Below are 14672 nucleotides of genomic sequence, written 5' to 3' on the forward strand. Positions count from 1 at the left end.
AGCACTTAAGACCCAAGTGTAGGATGGTCAATCTGTGTACATTTGTGTTAATTCAATCCATCCCTCAGTACATCTCTCCTGCACAAAAGGAGGAAAATGATTTGTAGGATTGACTCAAAGTTGACGTATTAAGGAGGATAAGTTCCCTTGGATGATACTTTCATAAGAAATTTGAAACTTGCCCAAGGGAGCAATATGTCTACAGAGTAAAAGATCAGACAAGGATGTAAATGACTGCAATTTTTAATTTATTCGACTGAGAATGATTCATATGAATCAATAGATTTCTGCAGATGCAATTTTTCTTTCTTTTTCCACCCAGTGGCTCACAAGCTTCAAATAGCTTAAAACTGATTTTCTCCCTACTAGATGGAAGGCTCTGCAAAGATAATGACATTATTTTCTTTAAGTATAAATACATACTCAGCACCTAAAGACATTTCTGGAATATGGTGATTCTAAAAAGATGTTAGTACTGTGAATAAGAACCCTCAATGTTGTCTTTGTGCACCTCTCTCCTATATCAGGCCTGGAAAGAAAGATTATGTCTTCTTTTGAGGACTCTCTGCTGTATTTTTATCCTTTTCCAATCAGAGGCATTTTTACCCATAATGAATAAATTCCATTTTGATGACTTTGAAAAGAAAAATATATTGAGCATGTTAGTTTCCAGAGAAAAGATTCCCTTCTTCAGGATATAAACTTACTATTACATTACAATTCCATATCTGTAGTCAGATGGCTCCCCAAATGTCTGAACCCATACTCAAAATGACTTTCTGATCAACTTCAATAGATGTCTAATGGTTTCTTCCAACTCTACTTATTAGTAACAAAAATTATCCCTTGAAGCAAATCAGAAAGGCAAATAAGCATGCTCAAATCTCTTGACAACTTCTGATTCTACTTCTTTTGGGCAGAGAGGTACCAGGGATTAGAACTCAAGGGCACTCAATCACTGAGCCACATCCTCAGCCCTTTTTTGTATTTTATGTCAAGACAGTGTCTCACTGAGTTGCTTAACACTTCTCCATTGCTGAGGCTGTCTTTGAACTTGTAATCCTCCTACCTCAGCCTCCCATGCCACTGGGGTTATAGACATGTGCCACCCTTCCCAACTGATCCTACTTCTAAATTCTCTGTCTTTCTTCTGATATTAAGAACCCAGATTATCTTGGTCACAATAAACTACTTTCCATCTCTGTCTCACACTATTTAGTAGGTTCTTTTGTCATCTCATAAATTGTCATTTTTGATACATATTGAATTTTTTCATTCTTTAACAAATGTTAATTTAATTGGAATTATTACCTGTGAACTGAAACTTTCGGAGGATAAAATAGTGAAAAATTAATCCTGGTCTTTTTCTACACTGAGTTCAAGTTCAGAGGACAGATTAGAGCTTATTAAATAGGAAGTAGGCTGACACAGACATACAGACAGACAAACACAGTTAGATATATTTTAATACATATAAAAGAAAATACCTAAATGCAATATTTTTTTTAATTTACTGGAGTCAGCCATTTAGAACTAACCTTATAAAATTTCTCCTCCTAATGTTGTCTTCAGACAACATGGAATTCCCATTCTGACACCAACTATTGAATCCATTCTCCACATCCCATTCCTGGGATAAGAAAAGATTTCACAGCTTTCCTGAGACATGTAGCTCCCAATTCCAACTCTAGACACTCGTTGTACTGGTTATTTTCTTCCACAGGATTTGCGCATTTGGATGGAGGAGGTGGACCTTGCTCTGGGCGATTGGAAGTGAATTCTGGAGGAGGATGGACTCCAGTATCTTATGGGAATTTCACATTACCCACTGCCCAGGTCATCTGTGCAGAGCTGGGATGTGGCAAGGCAGCATCTTTTCTCTTGGACCTGCCCCTCAGAGAGGCCAGTGAACATGTCTGGGCTGAAGAGTTCCAGTGTAAGGGATGGGAGTCTGAGCTCTGGTTCTGCCCCAGAGTGCCTTGTCCTGCAGGCAGCTGCCAACACAGAGGGGCTGTGCAAGTTGTCTGCTCAGGTGAGACCCACAGCAGGACTTTAACCTTTCTGCACACTCTGATGTGGTAACAAACATGAGATGTTACTGGAATCCTGTCTTCTCCTGCCAGAGTACGCAGAAGTCAGGCTCATGAAAAATGGCAGCTCTCAGTGTGAAGGTCAAGTGGAGATGAAGACCTCTGGAGGCTGGAGAACACTCTGTGCCTCCTACTGGAATATGGCCAATGCCAATGTAGTTTGCCGTCAGCTGGGCTGTGGGGTTGCCATCTCCACCACAAAGGGAGCATACTTTGTGGAAGGAGAAGATGAGATCTGGAGAGACCGATTCCACTGCTCAGGATCTGAGTCCTTCCTGTGGAATTGCCCTGTGACTGCCCTGGGTGTTCCTGCCTGTGCCCATGGAAACACAGCCTCTGTGGTCTGCTCAGGTAAGAGAGGTAGGGCTGACTGGTACTCAGTTTTCCCCTTGAGTGACATGTCTCTAAGAGCAGACAGCATGGAGAGAAGATTAGAAAAATGAGAGACTCCTTGGTAAAATATGGTTCTTCTCAATAATCATTCATCTTTCTGGCCCTGTCAAAGGTTATTCAGAGAAATTTTTTATTAACCAAGGTTTATTATTACCTATATAGCTTAAGCACACAGAAAAACAGGGTAAGATAAGGAACATCAAAATACCTTCTTCAAAGTATCCTCAAATTTAATCCTTTGCTACCATATTTGCTTCACTTTTTATTATATATTTTATTTGTTCTTATTAGCTATACATGATAGTAACTATACATCATAGTATAATATATTTTGATATATTATACATATATGGAGTTTAAATTCTCATTCTTCTGGTTGTACATGATGTATAGTTCCTCCAGTCATGTAATCATTTACGCACATAGGATATTAGTGTATGATTCATTCTACTATCATATTTATCCCTTCTCCCTCTCCCCTCTCTTCATTCCCCTCTGTCTAATCCAAAGTACATCTATTCTACCCTAGCCCCCCACCCATTATTGTGAATTAACATCTGCATATCATAGAAAACATTTGGTTTTTGGTGTTTGGGGATTGGATTATTTCACTTACATGATAGTCTCCATTTCAATCCATTTACTGGCAAAAGCCGTAATCTCATTCTTCTTTATGGCTAAGTAATATTCCAATGGGTATATATAACATATTTTATTTATCCATTCATTTGTTGAAGGGTACCTAGGTTGGTTCCATAGCTTAGCTATTGTAAATTGAGCTGCTACATTGATGTGCCACACAATTATAGCATGCTGGTTTAAGTCCTTTGAGTATATGCCCAGAAATGGGATAACAGTCAAATAGTGGTTCCATTCCAAGTTTTCTGAGGCATCTCCATACCATTTCCATAATGGTTGTACCAATTTGCAGTCCCACCACAATGTATGACTATACCTTTTTCCCCACATCCTCACCAACATTTATTGTTACTTGTATTGTTAATAATTGCCATTCCACCTGGAGTGAGAGGAAATGTTAGTGTAGTTTTAATTTGCATTTCTCAAACTACTAGAAATGTTAAATACTTTTTCAAATATTTGTTGACCAATCATATTTCTTCTTCTGTGAAGTGCTTTTTAGTTCCTTTGTCCATTTACTAATTGGGTTATTTGTTGTTTGTTGTTGTTGTTGTTGTTGTTGTTGTTTGTGGTGTTGAGTTTTTTGAGTTATTTATATATCCTGGAGATTATAGCTCCATCTGAGGTGCAGGTGGCAAAGATTTTCTCCCATTCTGAAGGCTCTATCTTCACATTCTTGATTGTTTCCTTTGCTGTGAAGAAGCTTTTTAGTTTGATTTTGTCTCATTTGTTGATTCTTGATTTCACTTCTTGCACTTTATGAGTCTTCTTAAGGAAGTCAGCTCCTAAGCCAACATGACACAGATTTGGGCCTACTTTTTGTTCTATTAGGTACAGGGTCTCTGGTCTAATGCCTAAGTCCTTGATTCACTTTGAGTTGAGTTTAATGCAGGGTGAGAAAAAGGGGTTCCATTTCATTTTGCTACATTTGGATTTCCAGTTTTCCCAGCATCATTTGTTGAAGAGGCTATCTTTTCTCCAATGTATGTTTTTGGCACATTTGTCTAATATGAGATAATTGTATTTATGTGGGTTTGTCTTTGTGTCTTCTGTTGTGTACAATTGGTCTTCATGTCAGTTTTAGTGCCAATACAATGCCATTCTTGTTACTATTGCTCTGTAATATAATTTAAGATCTGGTATTGTGATGCCCTCTGCTAAGGATTGCTTTGGTTATTCTGTGTATCTTATCTTTCCAAATGAATTTTGTGATTGCTTTTTCTAATTCTATGAGAATAGCACTGGAATTTTAACAGTAATAGCATTAAATCTGTACTGCACTATTGAGAGAGTACAGTCATTTTGACAATGTTAATTCTACTTTCCAAGGACATGGGAGATCTTTCCATATTCTAAGGTCTTCTTTAATTTCTTTTGTTAGTGTTATGTGGGTTTCATTGTAAAGGACTTTCACCTCTTTTGATAGATTAATTCCCAAATATTTTAATTTTTTTGAATCTATTGTCAATGGGGTAGATTTCCTATTTCTTTCAGTAGTTTCATCATTGATTTATAAGAATGTGTTTAAGTTATGGGTATTAATTTTATAACTTGCTACTTATTAGTTCTAAAAGTTTTCTGGTGGAATTTTGGGGTCTTCTAAATATAGGATCATGTAGTCAGAAAATAGAGATAGTTTGAATTCTTCTTTTCCTATTTGTATCCCTTCAAGTTCTTTCTTCTAATTGTTCCAGTTATAATTTCAAGTAGAACAGAGGCTGGGATTGTGGCTCAGTGGTAGAATGCTCACCTAGCACAGGCACAACCCAGGTTCGATTCTCAGCACCATGTAAAAATAAAGGCATTGTGGTGTGTCCATCTACAAAAAAAGATTCTCCCTCTCTCTCTTTCTCTCTCTCTCTCTCTCTCTTAAAATAAAAATAATTTCAAGTAGAACAGAACTGGTGAAAGAGGGCTTCCATGACTTGTTCCAGTTTTTCAAGGGAATACTTTCAGTTTTTCTGCATTTTTATGATGTTGGCCTTAGATTTAACATACATAGCTTTTACAATGTTGAGGTATGTTCCTACTATCCCTAGTTTTTTAGGGGTTTGAACATGAAAGCATGCTGTATTTTGTCAAATGCTTTTTCTGATTCTATTGAGATTATCATATAATTCTTGTCTTTAAGTCTATTTTGTGATGAATTACATTTATTGCATAAACTTGCAACCCTGAAATGAACCCACTTGACCATCGTTCACTATCTTTTAAATGTTTTTGTTTGAAATTTGCCCGAATTTTATTGAGAATTTTTGCATCTCTATTCATCAGGGATATTGGTCTGAAGTTTTCTTTCCTTTTGTGTCTTCGTCTGATTTTGGTATCAGGGTCACAGTAGCAGCATAGAATGAATTTGGAAGGGTTCCTTCCTTTTGTATTTCATGTAATAATTTGAGGAGTATTGGTGTTAATTATTCTTTGAAAGTCTTGTAGAACTGAGCTGAGAATCATCTGGTCCTGGGCTTTTCTTAGTTGGTAGGCTCTTGATGTCATCTTCTATTTCTTTGGGGGTAGGGTACAGGAGATTTAACTCAGGGATCACTGAGCCATATCCCCGACCCAATTCTGTATTTTATTTAGAGATAGGGTCTCACTGAGTTGCTTAGCTGTTGCTGAGGCTGGATTTGAACTCATGATCCTCCATCCTCAGCTTCCTGAGCTGCTGGGATTACAGGTGTGTCCTATAGTGCCTGGCATCTCTTCTATTTTTATTGCTTAAAATTCATCTGTTCAAATTGTGTAAATCCTCCTGATTTAGCTTGGGTAGATTATATGTCTCTAAAAATTTGTTGATGTTGTCAAAATTTTCTATTTTATTGGTAAGTAAATTTTCAAAATAGTTTCTGATTATTGTTTGTATTTCAGTAGTGTCTACTGTGATATTTCCTTTTCATCCAAATATTAGTAATTAGAGTTTTCTCTCTTTGTCTTAGTTGGAGCAGCTAAGGACATCAATTTTGTTGATTTTTCAAAGAACCAACTTTTATTGATTCTTTGAGTTGTTTTTTCTGTTTCAATCTCTTTAGTTTCAGCTCTAATTTTAATTTTTTTCTATCTTCTACTGTGTTGGCCTTGATTTGTTCTTCTTTTTCTAAGCTCATATAATGTGAGGTTATTAATTTGTTTACTTTCTATTCTTTTAGTAAATGAGATCAATGCAATGAACATTCCTCTTAGCACTGCCTTCGTAGTGTCTCAGAGATTTTGATATGTTGTAGCACTACTTTCATTTATCCCTAAGTATTTTTTTTGTTCCATCCCTGATTTCTTATGCTACCCATTTGTCATTCAATAGTGTATTAATTAGTCTCCAGGTATTAGAGTAGCTTCTATTTTTTTATTTTATTATTTATTTCTAATTTAATCCCTTTATGATCTGATAGAATACAAGGCATTATCTCTATATATTTATATTTGCTAAGAGTTGCTTGTGGCCTGAGATAGGAGTCTATTTTACAGAAGGATCCATGTGCTGCTGAAAAGAAAGTGTATTCAGTCCTTGATGGATAAATAGTCTATATATGTACCTTAAGTCTAAATCATAAAATGTATTCAGAAGTTCTATAGTTTCTTTTTATAGTTTTTGTTTGATAGATCTATCCAGTATTAACAGATGTGTGTTAAAGTCACCCAGTATTATTGTGGTGTGGTCTATTTAATTCTTGAAATTGAGAATGGTTTGCTTGATTATTTAGATGCTCCATAGTTTGGGGCATAAATATTTATGATTGGTATGTCTTGCTGATATATCATTTCCTTAAGCAGTATGAAGTTGCCTTCTTTGTCCCTTATGATTAACTTTGGCTTGAAGTCCACTTTATCTGATATGGGGATAAAAACCCCTGCTTGTTTAGATGATCTAAGAGAGTGATATTTTTTCCCCATTCTTTCACCTCTGTCTGTGAATGTCTTTGCCTATGAGGTGTACCCTATCTAAAGTTCCTTCATTCCTCTCATGCTCCTCTCCCACATCCCCATTATGGATCAGAATATTTTGGAGTCTTTTTTAATCCAACCTGCCAGTCTATATATCTCGCTGACAATGTGTCTAGGCTGTTTACCCTCAAAAGTTTTTATTGAGACATGACTTATATTACCAGTCATTTTGGTTTATTTCTTTTTTAAATTTATGTATTTATTCTTTTTTAAAGAGAAAGAGAGAGAATTTTATTTACTTTTTTTTTTTTTAGTTTTTCAGCGGACACAACATCTTTGTTTGTATGTGGTGCTAAGGATTGAACCTGGGCTGCACTCATGCCAGGCGAGCGCGCTACTGCTTGAGCCACATCCCCAGCCCCAATTTATGTATTTATTCTAATTTGTTATACATGACAGCAGAATGCATTTCAATTCATAGTACACGTATATATCACAATTTTCATGTCTCTTTTGTATACAAAATAGAGTCACATCATTTATGTCTTCATACATATACTTAAGGTAATGATGTCCATATCATTTCACCAGTTTTCTTATCCCCATGCTCCCTCCATTTCTGTGTTTACCCTTTGCCCTATTTAAAGTTCGTCCATTTCTCCCATACTCCCCCATCCCCATTATGAACCAGAATTCTCATATGAAAGAAAACATTGGTCATTGGGTTTTTGGGGGATTGACTTACTTCATTTAGCATAATATTCTTCAACTCCATCCACTTGCCTGCAAATACCATGATTTTATTCTCTTTTAATGCTGAGTAGTATTTCATTATGTACATATACCACATTTTCTTTATCTATTTATTTATTGAAGGGCATCTAGGGTGACTCCACAATTTAGCTATTATGAATTGTGCTGCTATAAACATTGATGTGGCTGTGTCACTACAATATGCTGTTTTAAAGTCCTTTGGGTATAAACCAAGGAGTGGGATAGTTGGGTCAAATGGTGGTTCCATTCCAAGTTTTTCAAGGATTCTCCATAGTGTTTTGCAGAGTGGTTGCACCAAGTTGCAATCCCACCAGCAATGTATTAATGTGCCTTTTTCTCCACATCCTCGCCAACACAAATTGTTATTTATATTCTTAATAGCTGCCATTCTGATTGGAGTGAGATGAAATCTTAAAGTAGTTTTGATTTATATTTCTCTAATTGCTAGAGATTTTGAACATTTTTTCATACATTTGTTAATTGATTGCATCTCACCTTCTGAGAAATGTCTGTTCAGTTCCTTGGCTCATTTATTGATTGGGTTATTTCTTGTTTTGGTGTTAAGATTTTTGAGTGCTTTATAGGTCCTGGAGATTAGTGCTCTACCTGATGTGCGTGTGGTAAAAATTTGATCTAATTCTGTAGGCTTCTATTCACTGATTGTTTGTTGTTGTTGTTTCTTTGTTTGCTTTTTAGCTTGAATCCATCCCATTTATTGATTCTTGATTTTATTTCTTGTATTATAAAAGTCTTATTAAGAAAGTCAGGGCCTAATTCAACATGATGAACATTTGGGCCTACTCTCTTCTATTAGGCACAGGGTCTCTGGTTTAATTCCTAGGTCCTTGATCCACTTTGAGTTGAGTGTTGTGCATGGTGAGAGATAGAGCTTAATTTCATTTTGCTGCATATGGATTTTCAGTTTTCCCATGACTATTTGTTGAAGAGGCTATCTTTTCTCCAATATATATGTTTTTGGTGCCTTTGTCTAATATGAGATAACTGTATCTATGTTAGTTTGTCTCTGTATCCTCTATTCTATACTATTGGTCTACAAGTCTATTTTGGTGCCAATACCATGCCATTTTTGTTACTATTGCTCTGTAGTATAGTTTAAGGTCTGGTATAGTGATGCCACCCACTTCACTCTTCTTGTTAAGGACTGCTTTAGCTATTCTGGGTCTTTTATTTTTCCAGATAAATTTCATAATTGCTTTTTCTATTTATATAAAGAATGTCATTGGGAATTTTATTGAAATTACATTAAATCTGTTGTTACTATGGTTATTTTGACAATATTAATTCTACCTATCTAAGAACAAAGGAGGTTTTTCCATTTTTTAAGGTCTTCTTTAATTTCTTTCTTTAGCATTCTGTAGTTTTCATTGTAGAGGTATTTCACCTCTTTCATTAAGTTGATTCTCAATTTTTGAGGCTATTGTAAGTGGGGTAGTTTTCCACGTTTCTCTTTTAGAGGATTTGTCACTGATGTACAGAAATGCTTTTGATTTATGGGCCTTGATTTTATACTGTGCTACTTTGCTAAATTCATTTATTAGTTCTAGAAGTTTTCTGGTGGAATTTTTTGGATCATCTAGGTACAGAATCATATCATTGGCAAATACTAATAGTTTGAGTTCTTCTTTTCCTATCCATATCCCTTTAATTTCTTTCATCTAATTGCTCTGGATAGATTTTCAAGACTTATGTTAAATAGAAGTAGTGAAATAGAGCATTCCTGTCTTGTTTTCATTTTTAGAGGGGATGCTTTCAATTTTTCTCCATTTAGAATGATGCTAGCCTAGGCCTTAGCATAGATAACTTTTATAATGCTGAAATATGTTCCTGTTATCCCTAGTTTCTCTAGTGTTTTGAGCATTAGAGGTGCTGCATTTTGTCAAATGCTTTTTCTGCATCTATTGAGATGATCGTATGATTCTTATCTTTAAGTCTATTGATGTGATAGATTTACATTTATTGATTTCCACTTATTGAACCAATCTTGCATCCCTGGGATAAATCCCACTTGATCATGGTGCTCTATCTTCTTGATATGTTTTTGTATTTGATTTGCCAGAATTTTATTGAGAATTTTTGCATCTATGTTCATTAGAGATATTGATCTGAATTTTTCTTTCTTTGATGTGTCTTTGTCTGGTTTTGGAATCAGGATGATATTGGTCTCATAGAATGAGTTTGGAAATATCCCCTCTTTTTCTATTTCATAAAATAATTTGAGGAGTATTGGCATTAGTTCTTCTTTGAAGATCTTGTAGAACTCAACTGTGTATCCATCTGGTTCTGGGCTTTTCATAATTGGTGCAGTTCTGATGGCATCTTCTATTTCATTTCTTGAAATTGTATATACTTGTGTATATACAACTTGTATATATGGTCTCTTATATCCTGATTAAGTTTGGGAAAATCATATGACTCTAAAAATTTGTCAATGCCTTCAATATTTTTTATTGAAAATTTTCAAAATAATTTCTAATTATCTTCTGATATTTCCTTTTTCTTTTTTAATATTTATTTTTTAGTAGTTGAACACAATACCTTTATTTTATTTACTTATTTTTATGTGATGCTGAGGATCAAACCCAGGGTCTCACATGTGAGAGGTGAGTGTTCTACCACTGAGCCACAATCCCAGCCCCCATGATATTTTCTTTTTCATCACAAATATTAGTAATTTGAGTTTCCACTCTCCTTATATTCATTAACATGGCTAATATTTTATCAATTTTATTTACTTTTCAAAACAACCAACTTTTTGCTTTGTCAATTTTTTAAATTGTTTGTTTTGTTTCAATGTCATTGATTTCAGCTCTGATTTTAATTATTTCCTGTCTTCTATTGCTTTTGGTGTTGATTTGTTCTTCTTTTTCTAGGCTTTGAGATATAATGTTATATCATTTTTTATTTACCTTTTCTTCTTTGAAGGAATGAATTCCATGCAATAAACTTTCCTTTTAGTACTACCTTCATAGTGTCCCAGAGATTTCAATATGTTGTATCAGTGCTCTCATTTACCTCTAAGAATTTTTTAATCTCCCCTTTGATGTCTTGTGCAACCCATTGTTCATTCAATAGCATATTATTTAGTCTCCAGGTGTTGAAGTAGCTTCTATTTTATTTTATCATTTATTTCTAATTTAATTCCCTTATAATCTGACAGACTGCATGGTAGTATCTCCATTTTATTTTTGTATTTGCTGAGTGTTGCTTTATGGCATAATATATGGTCTATTTACAGAAGGATCCATGTGCTGCTGAGAAGAAAGTGTATTTGCTTATTGATGGATGAAATATTCTATATATATCTGTTAAGTCTAAGTTATTGAATGTATTATTGAGTATGATAGTTTCTTTGTTCAGCTATTGTTTGGAAGATCTATCCAGTCTTGAAAGAAGTATGTTAAAATCACCCAGAATTATTGTGTTGTGGTTTATTTAACTCTTGAACTTGAGAAGAGTTTGTTTAATGAACGTAGATGCTCCATTTTGGGGGGCATATATATTTATAATTGTTATGTCTGTTGATGTATGGTTCCCTTAAGCAGTATGAAATGTCCTCTTTGTCCCTTTTGATTAACTTTGGCTTGTCTACTTGGCATCTACTTGATGTCTACGTTTATTTGATATGAGGATGGAAACCCCTGCTTCTTTCCACAGACCATGTAAATCATATGTTTTTGTCCAACCTTTCATCTTCAGTCTGTGGATGTCTTTTCCTATAAGATGAGTCTCTTGAATGCAGCATATTGTTGGGTCTTTCTTTTTTTTTAATCCAGTCTGCCAGTCTGTGTCTTTTGATTGGTGAGATTAGGTCATTAACATTTAGGGTTATTATTGAGATTTGATTTGTTTTCCTGGTCATTTTTGTTTATTTTTGGTATTTAACTTGACTTGATTTCTCCTTTGATTGGTTTTATGTTTAATGTAACACCTCCCTTTGTAGATTTTCATTGTTGTCATTTCCTCCTCATGGAATATTTTCCCAAGAATGTTTTGTAATGCAGGCTTTCTAGTTGCAAATTCTTTTAACTTTTGTTTATCATGGAAGATTTTCATTTCATCATCAAATATAAAGCTTAATTTTCTGAATATAAGATTTTTGGTTGGTATCTGTTTTCTTCCAGAGCATGGCATGTGTTGTTCCATCATCTTCTAACTTTCAGGGTCTAGGTGGAAAAATCTACAGATATCCTAGTTGGTTTTCCCCTATATGTAATCTTATTCCTTTCTCTTGTGACTTTTAAAATTCTCTCCTTATTCTTTATTCTAAGTATTTCTCCTTATTCTGTGTGCCTTGGTGTGGATCTGATGTGATTTCATACATTTGGTGTCCTGTAAGCCTCTTTTATTTGATTTTCAAATTCATTCTTCATGTTTGAAAAATTTTCTGATATTATTTCATTGAATAGATTGTTCATTCATTTGGTTTGGAAATCTATGCCTTCTGCTATTCCAATAATTCTTAAATTTGATCTTTTTATGTTATCCCATTATTCTTGAATGTTCTGCTCAGAGTTTCTTACTATCTTCACTGTGTGGTCAACTTTATTTTTAAGATTATATATTTTGTCTTCATTGCCTGAGGTTCTGTATTCCAAGTGATCTAATCTTTTGGTGGTGCTTTATATTTAGTTTTTAATTTGGTTTATTGTTTCTTTCATGTCAAGGATTTCTGTTTGTTGAGTTTTTTTTTTCAAAACTGCTATCTCCTTATTGAAGTAATATTTTGCTTCCTGTATTTGCTTATGCAGCTCTTTATCAAAATGATCTTTTGCTGCCTGTATTTGGTGTTCTATATCACAGAACATTTTAACTATGTATATCCTGAATTCCTTCTCTGTCATTTATTCTCTTGTGCTGGCCATGGATTTTAATAATGTAGTATCTTGGTTTATTTGGGGCACTTTCTTCCCTTGGTTTGTTTTTTTCATGTTGTTCGTGTGTCTCCCCTTCTAGCACTGTGGATCCAGGCATTACAATTTTTACCCTATAGGCTTATAGTGTCCCTGGAGTATTCCAATAACTCTCTTTTAAGGGGGAGAACAATATTAACAGATCCCAATATAAACAATATACAACCTTAAACCAAATAACTGCTATTAAGATGTTTTCAGTTTTGTCACAATATACAGAAATAGTGGGTTCAATTTATTATCTACAATGTAAAGTGTAGGTTTACAAAAAGGGTTTACAGTGTCTGATGGTGGGCAAAGAACCAGGTGTGAGGAGTAGGATAAGATGCTGAGAGGGTAGGAGATGATGATATAGAGTTATTATATCTTAGAAAGCATGAAGGAGGAATCTAAAGAAATTGGTTAGTAACAGAAGACAGAGAAAGTGATTTGGAGGAGACAAGTACATGACAAGACTAAATAGAGTACATAAAACAAGCAAACAGACATATTAAGAAAAATTTTAAAATGTAAAAATAGGACATAAGAGACTATGCAACACAATTGTAATATACTATTCAGACATCCCAGTCCTCAGTAGCCTAATTCATGAAAAGTACTTGGTTCCACAAATGTTAGAGGTGTGAGGGCAGAAGAAGAGAGAAGAAGAGGGTGAAAAAATCTCAAAGAAAGATAGATACAAGGATTGTTTTGTTGGAGAGCAGTACCTTTCCTGCTTCCCTTCTCATCCAATAAGTAGAATTGTCTTTTGTTTGGTATGTCCACCTTCAGAATGGTGAAGGTTATTAAGGTAGGAGGGCTGGTCTTGTAGCTTGAGCTCCTAGATGTGGAGTATAACACTTGATGGTCACCAATGGGAGGCTGCATTCAGAGGATATCCTTGGGGGCTTGCTCATGTGATGTGGGTGCCTGGTCTTATCTTATTATAACTCCTGTAAACCTTACAATTCCTGGTCCTAAGTTAGTCTTTAAATTCTATCTCACTCACCCCCACCCTTTCTACTTCCCAATCAGGAACATTTCTCTGCAGGTCTTGTAGGCTGGGCTCTAGGGGCTGTGCACCTGTCACAGAGAACTGTTTTGTATTGCACAGTTCAAAAGCAGGTTTTGTGAGCTAGAGTCCAGCTGCATAGCCACAAGCACTGTGCCAGGTTAGAAGCTGCTGGGGAGTTGAGGGTTTGGGGGACTAAAGATACCTTGATATTGCTTCTAAGTCCCAGCCACTGTTCCAAGCTGAGGGTTGTCCCAACTAAAGATAGTCATGAAGGTGTCCCAAGATTGAGGCAGCTACTTTCAGTGATAGGATGTCGGATGCAGTGGGGCCGTGTGGTAGCAGTGGGTGGGGTGTTTGGAGATGCAGCTCTTTGGCATGCATGTGTTGTGGCTGATGGCTGTTTCCAGGTGCAGGCTTCCACATGTAGTGGACTATGGCAATAGTTGCAGTATCCCAAGATGGAGGCAACCGGGGGAGACCCGTGTTGGTAGTTGAGGTCTACCAGGAGTGGCAGCTGGAGTTCCTGCACATGGCCAATGGCCAAGTGTCCTGCTTGGGAGTGGCAGCCAGGAGTCCTGCATGGGTGCTGATGACAGTGGTCCTGCTTGGGCACCCAGAGGTAATGTGTGGGCAAGTGTCAAGGGGTTTTACACTGATGCTGAGGCCTGGAGACCTATGTGGGAGCAGCTGTTATGGAAGGGGTCCTCTAATCACTTGCAGAGAGACAGCATTACCACCACTTGAATCCCAGGTCACGGAGTGACACAGAATGCAACCTCCTTCTAGCCCACCATCTTGTATCTCTATTTCAGGTTTTTAATTTGAATTTGCTTATCATTTTATTGACCATTCCATTAGTGTGATGACTCCCTTTGTTGGTTTTCACTTTTATTTTTTATTTCTTCTTCAAGGAATATTTTGTTGACAATGGTCTGTAATGTAGGATTTATAGTTGTGATTTTTTTAACTTGT

At 35.7% G+C, this 14672-nt stretch overlaps 1 protein-coding gene across 1 annotated transcript in view; it reads left to right on the plus strand.

Moving 5' to 3' along the window:
• Window positions 1-14672, plus strand: part of LOC144365087 (antigen WC1.1-like) — a 51644-nt gene that overhangs the window by 1129 nt on the left and 35843 nt on the right. The window contains exons 2-4 of the mRNA XM_078015889.1: window positions 921-924; window positions 1724-2032; window positions 2124-2441. Coding sequence (XP_077872015.1) covers window positions 921-924; window positions 1724-2032; window positions 2124-2441 — 631 coding nt within the window. The remainder of the gene's footprint in view (window positions 1-920; window positions 925-1723; window positions 2033-2123; window positions 2442-14672) is intronic.

This window comes from Ictidomys tridecemlineatus, chromosome 6 (assembly GCF_052094955.1).
Source record: "Ictidomys tridecemlineatus isolate mIctTri1 chromosome 6, mIctTri1.hap1, whole genome shotgun sequence".
NCBI lineage: Eukaryota > Metazoa > Chordata > Mammalia > Rodentia > Sciuridae > Ictidomys > Ictidomys tridecemlineatus.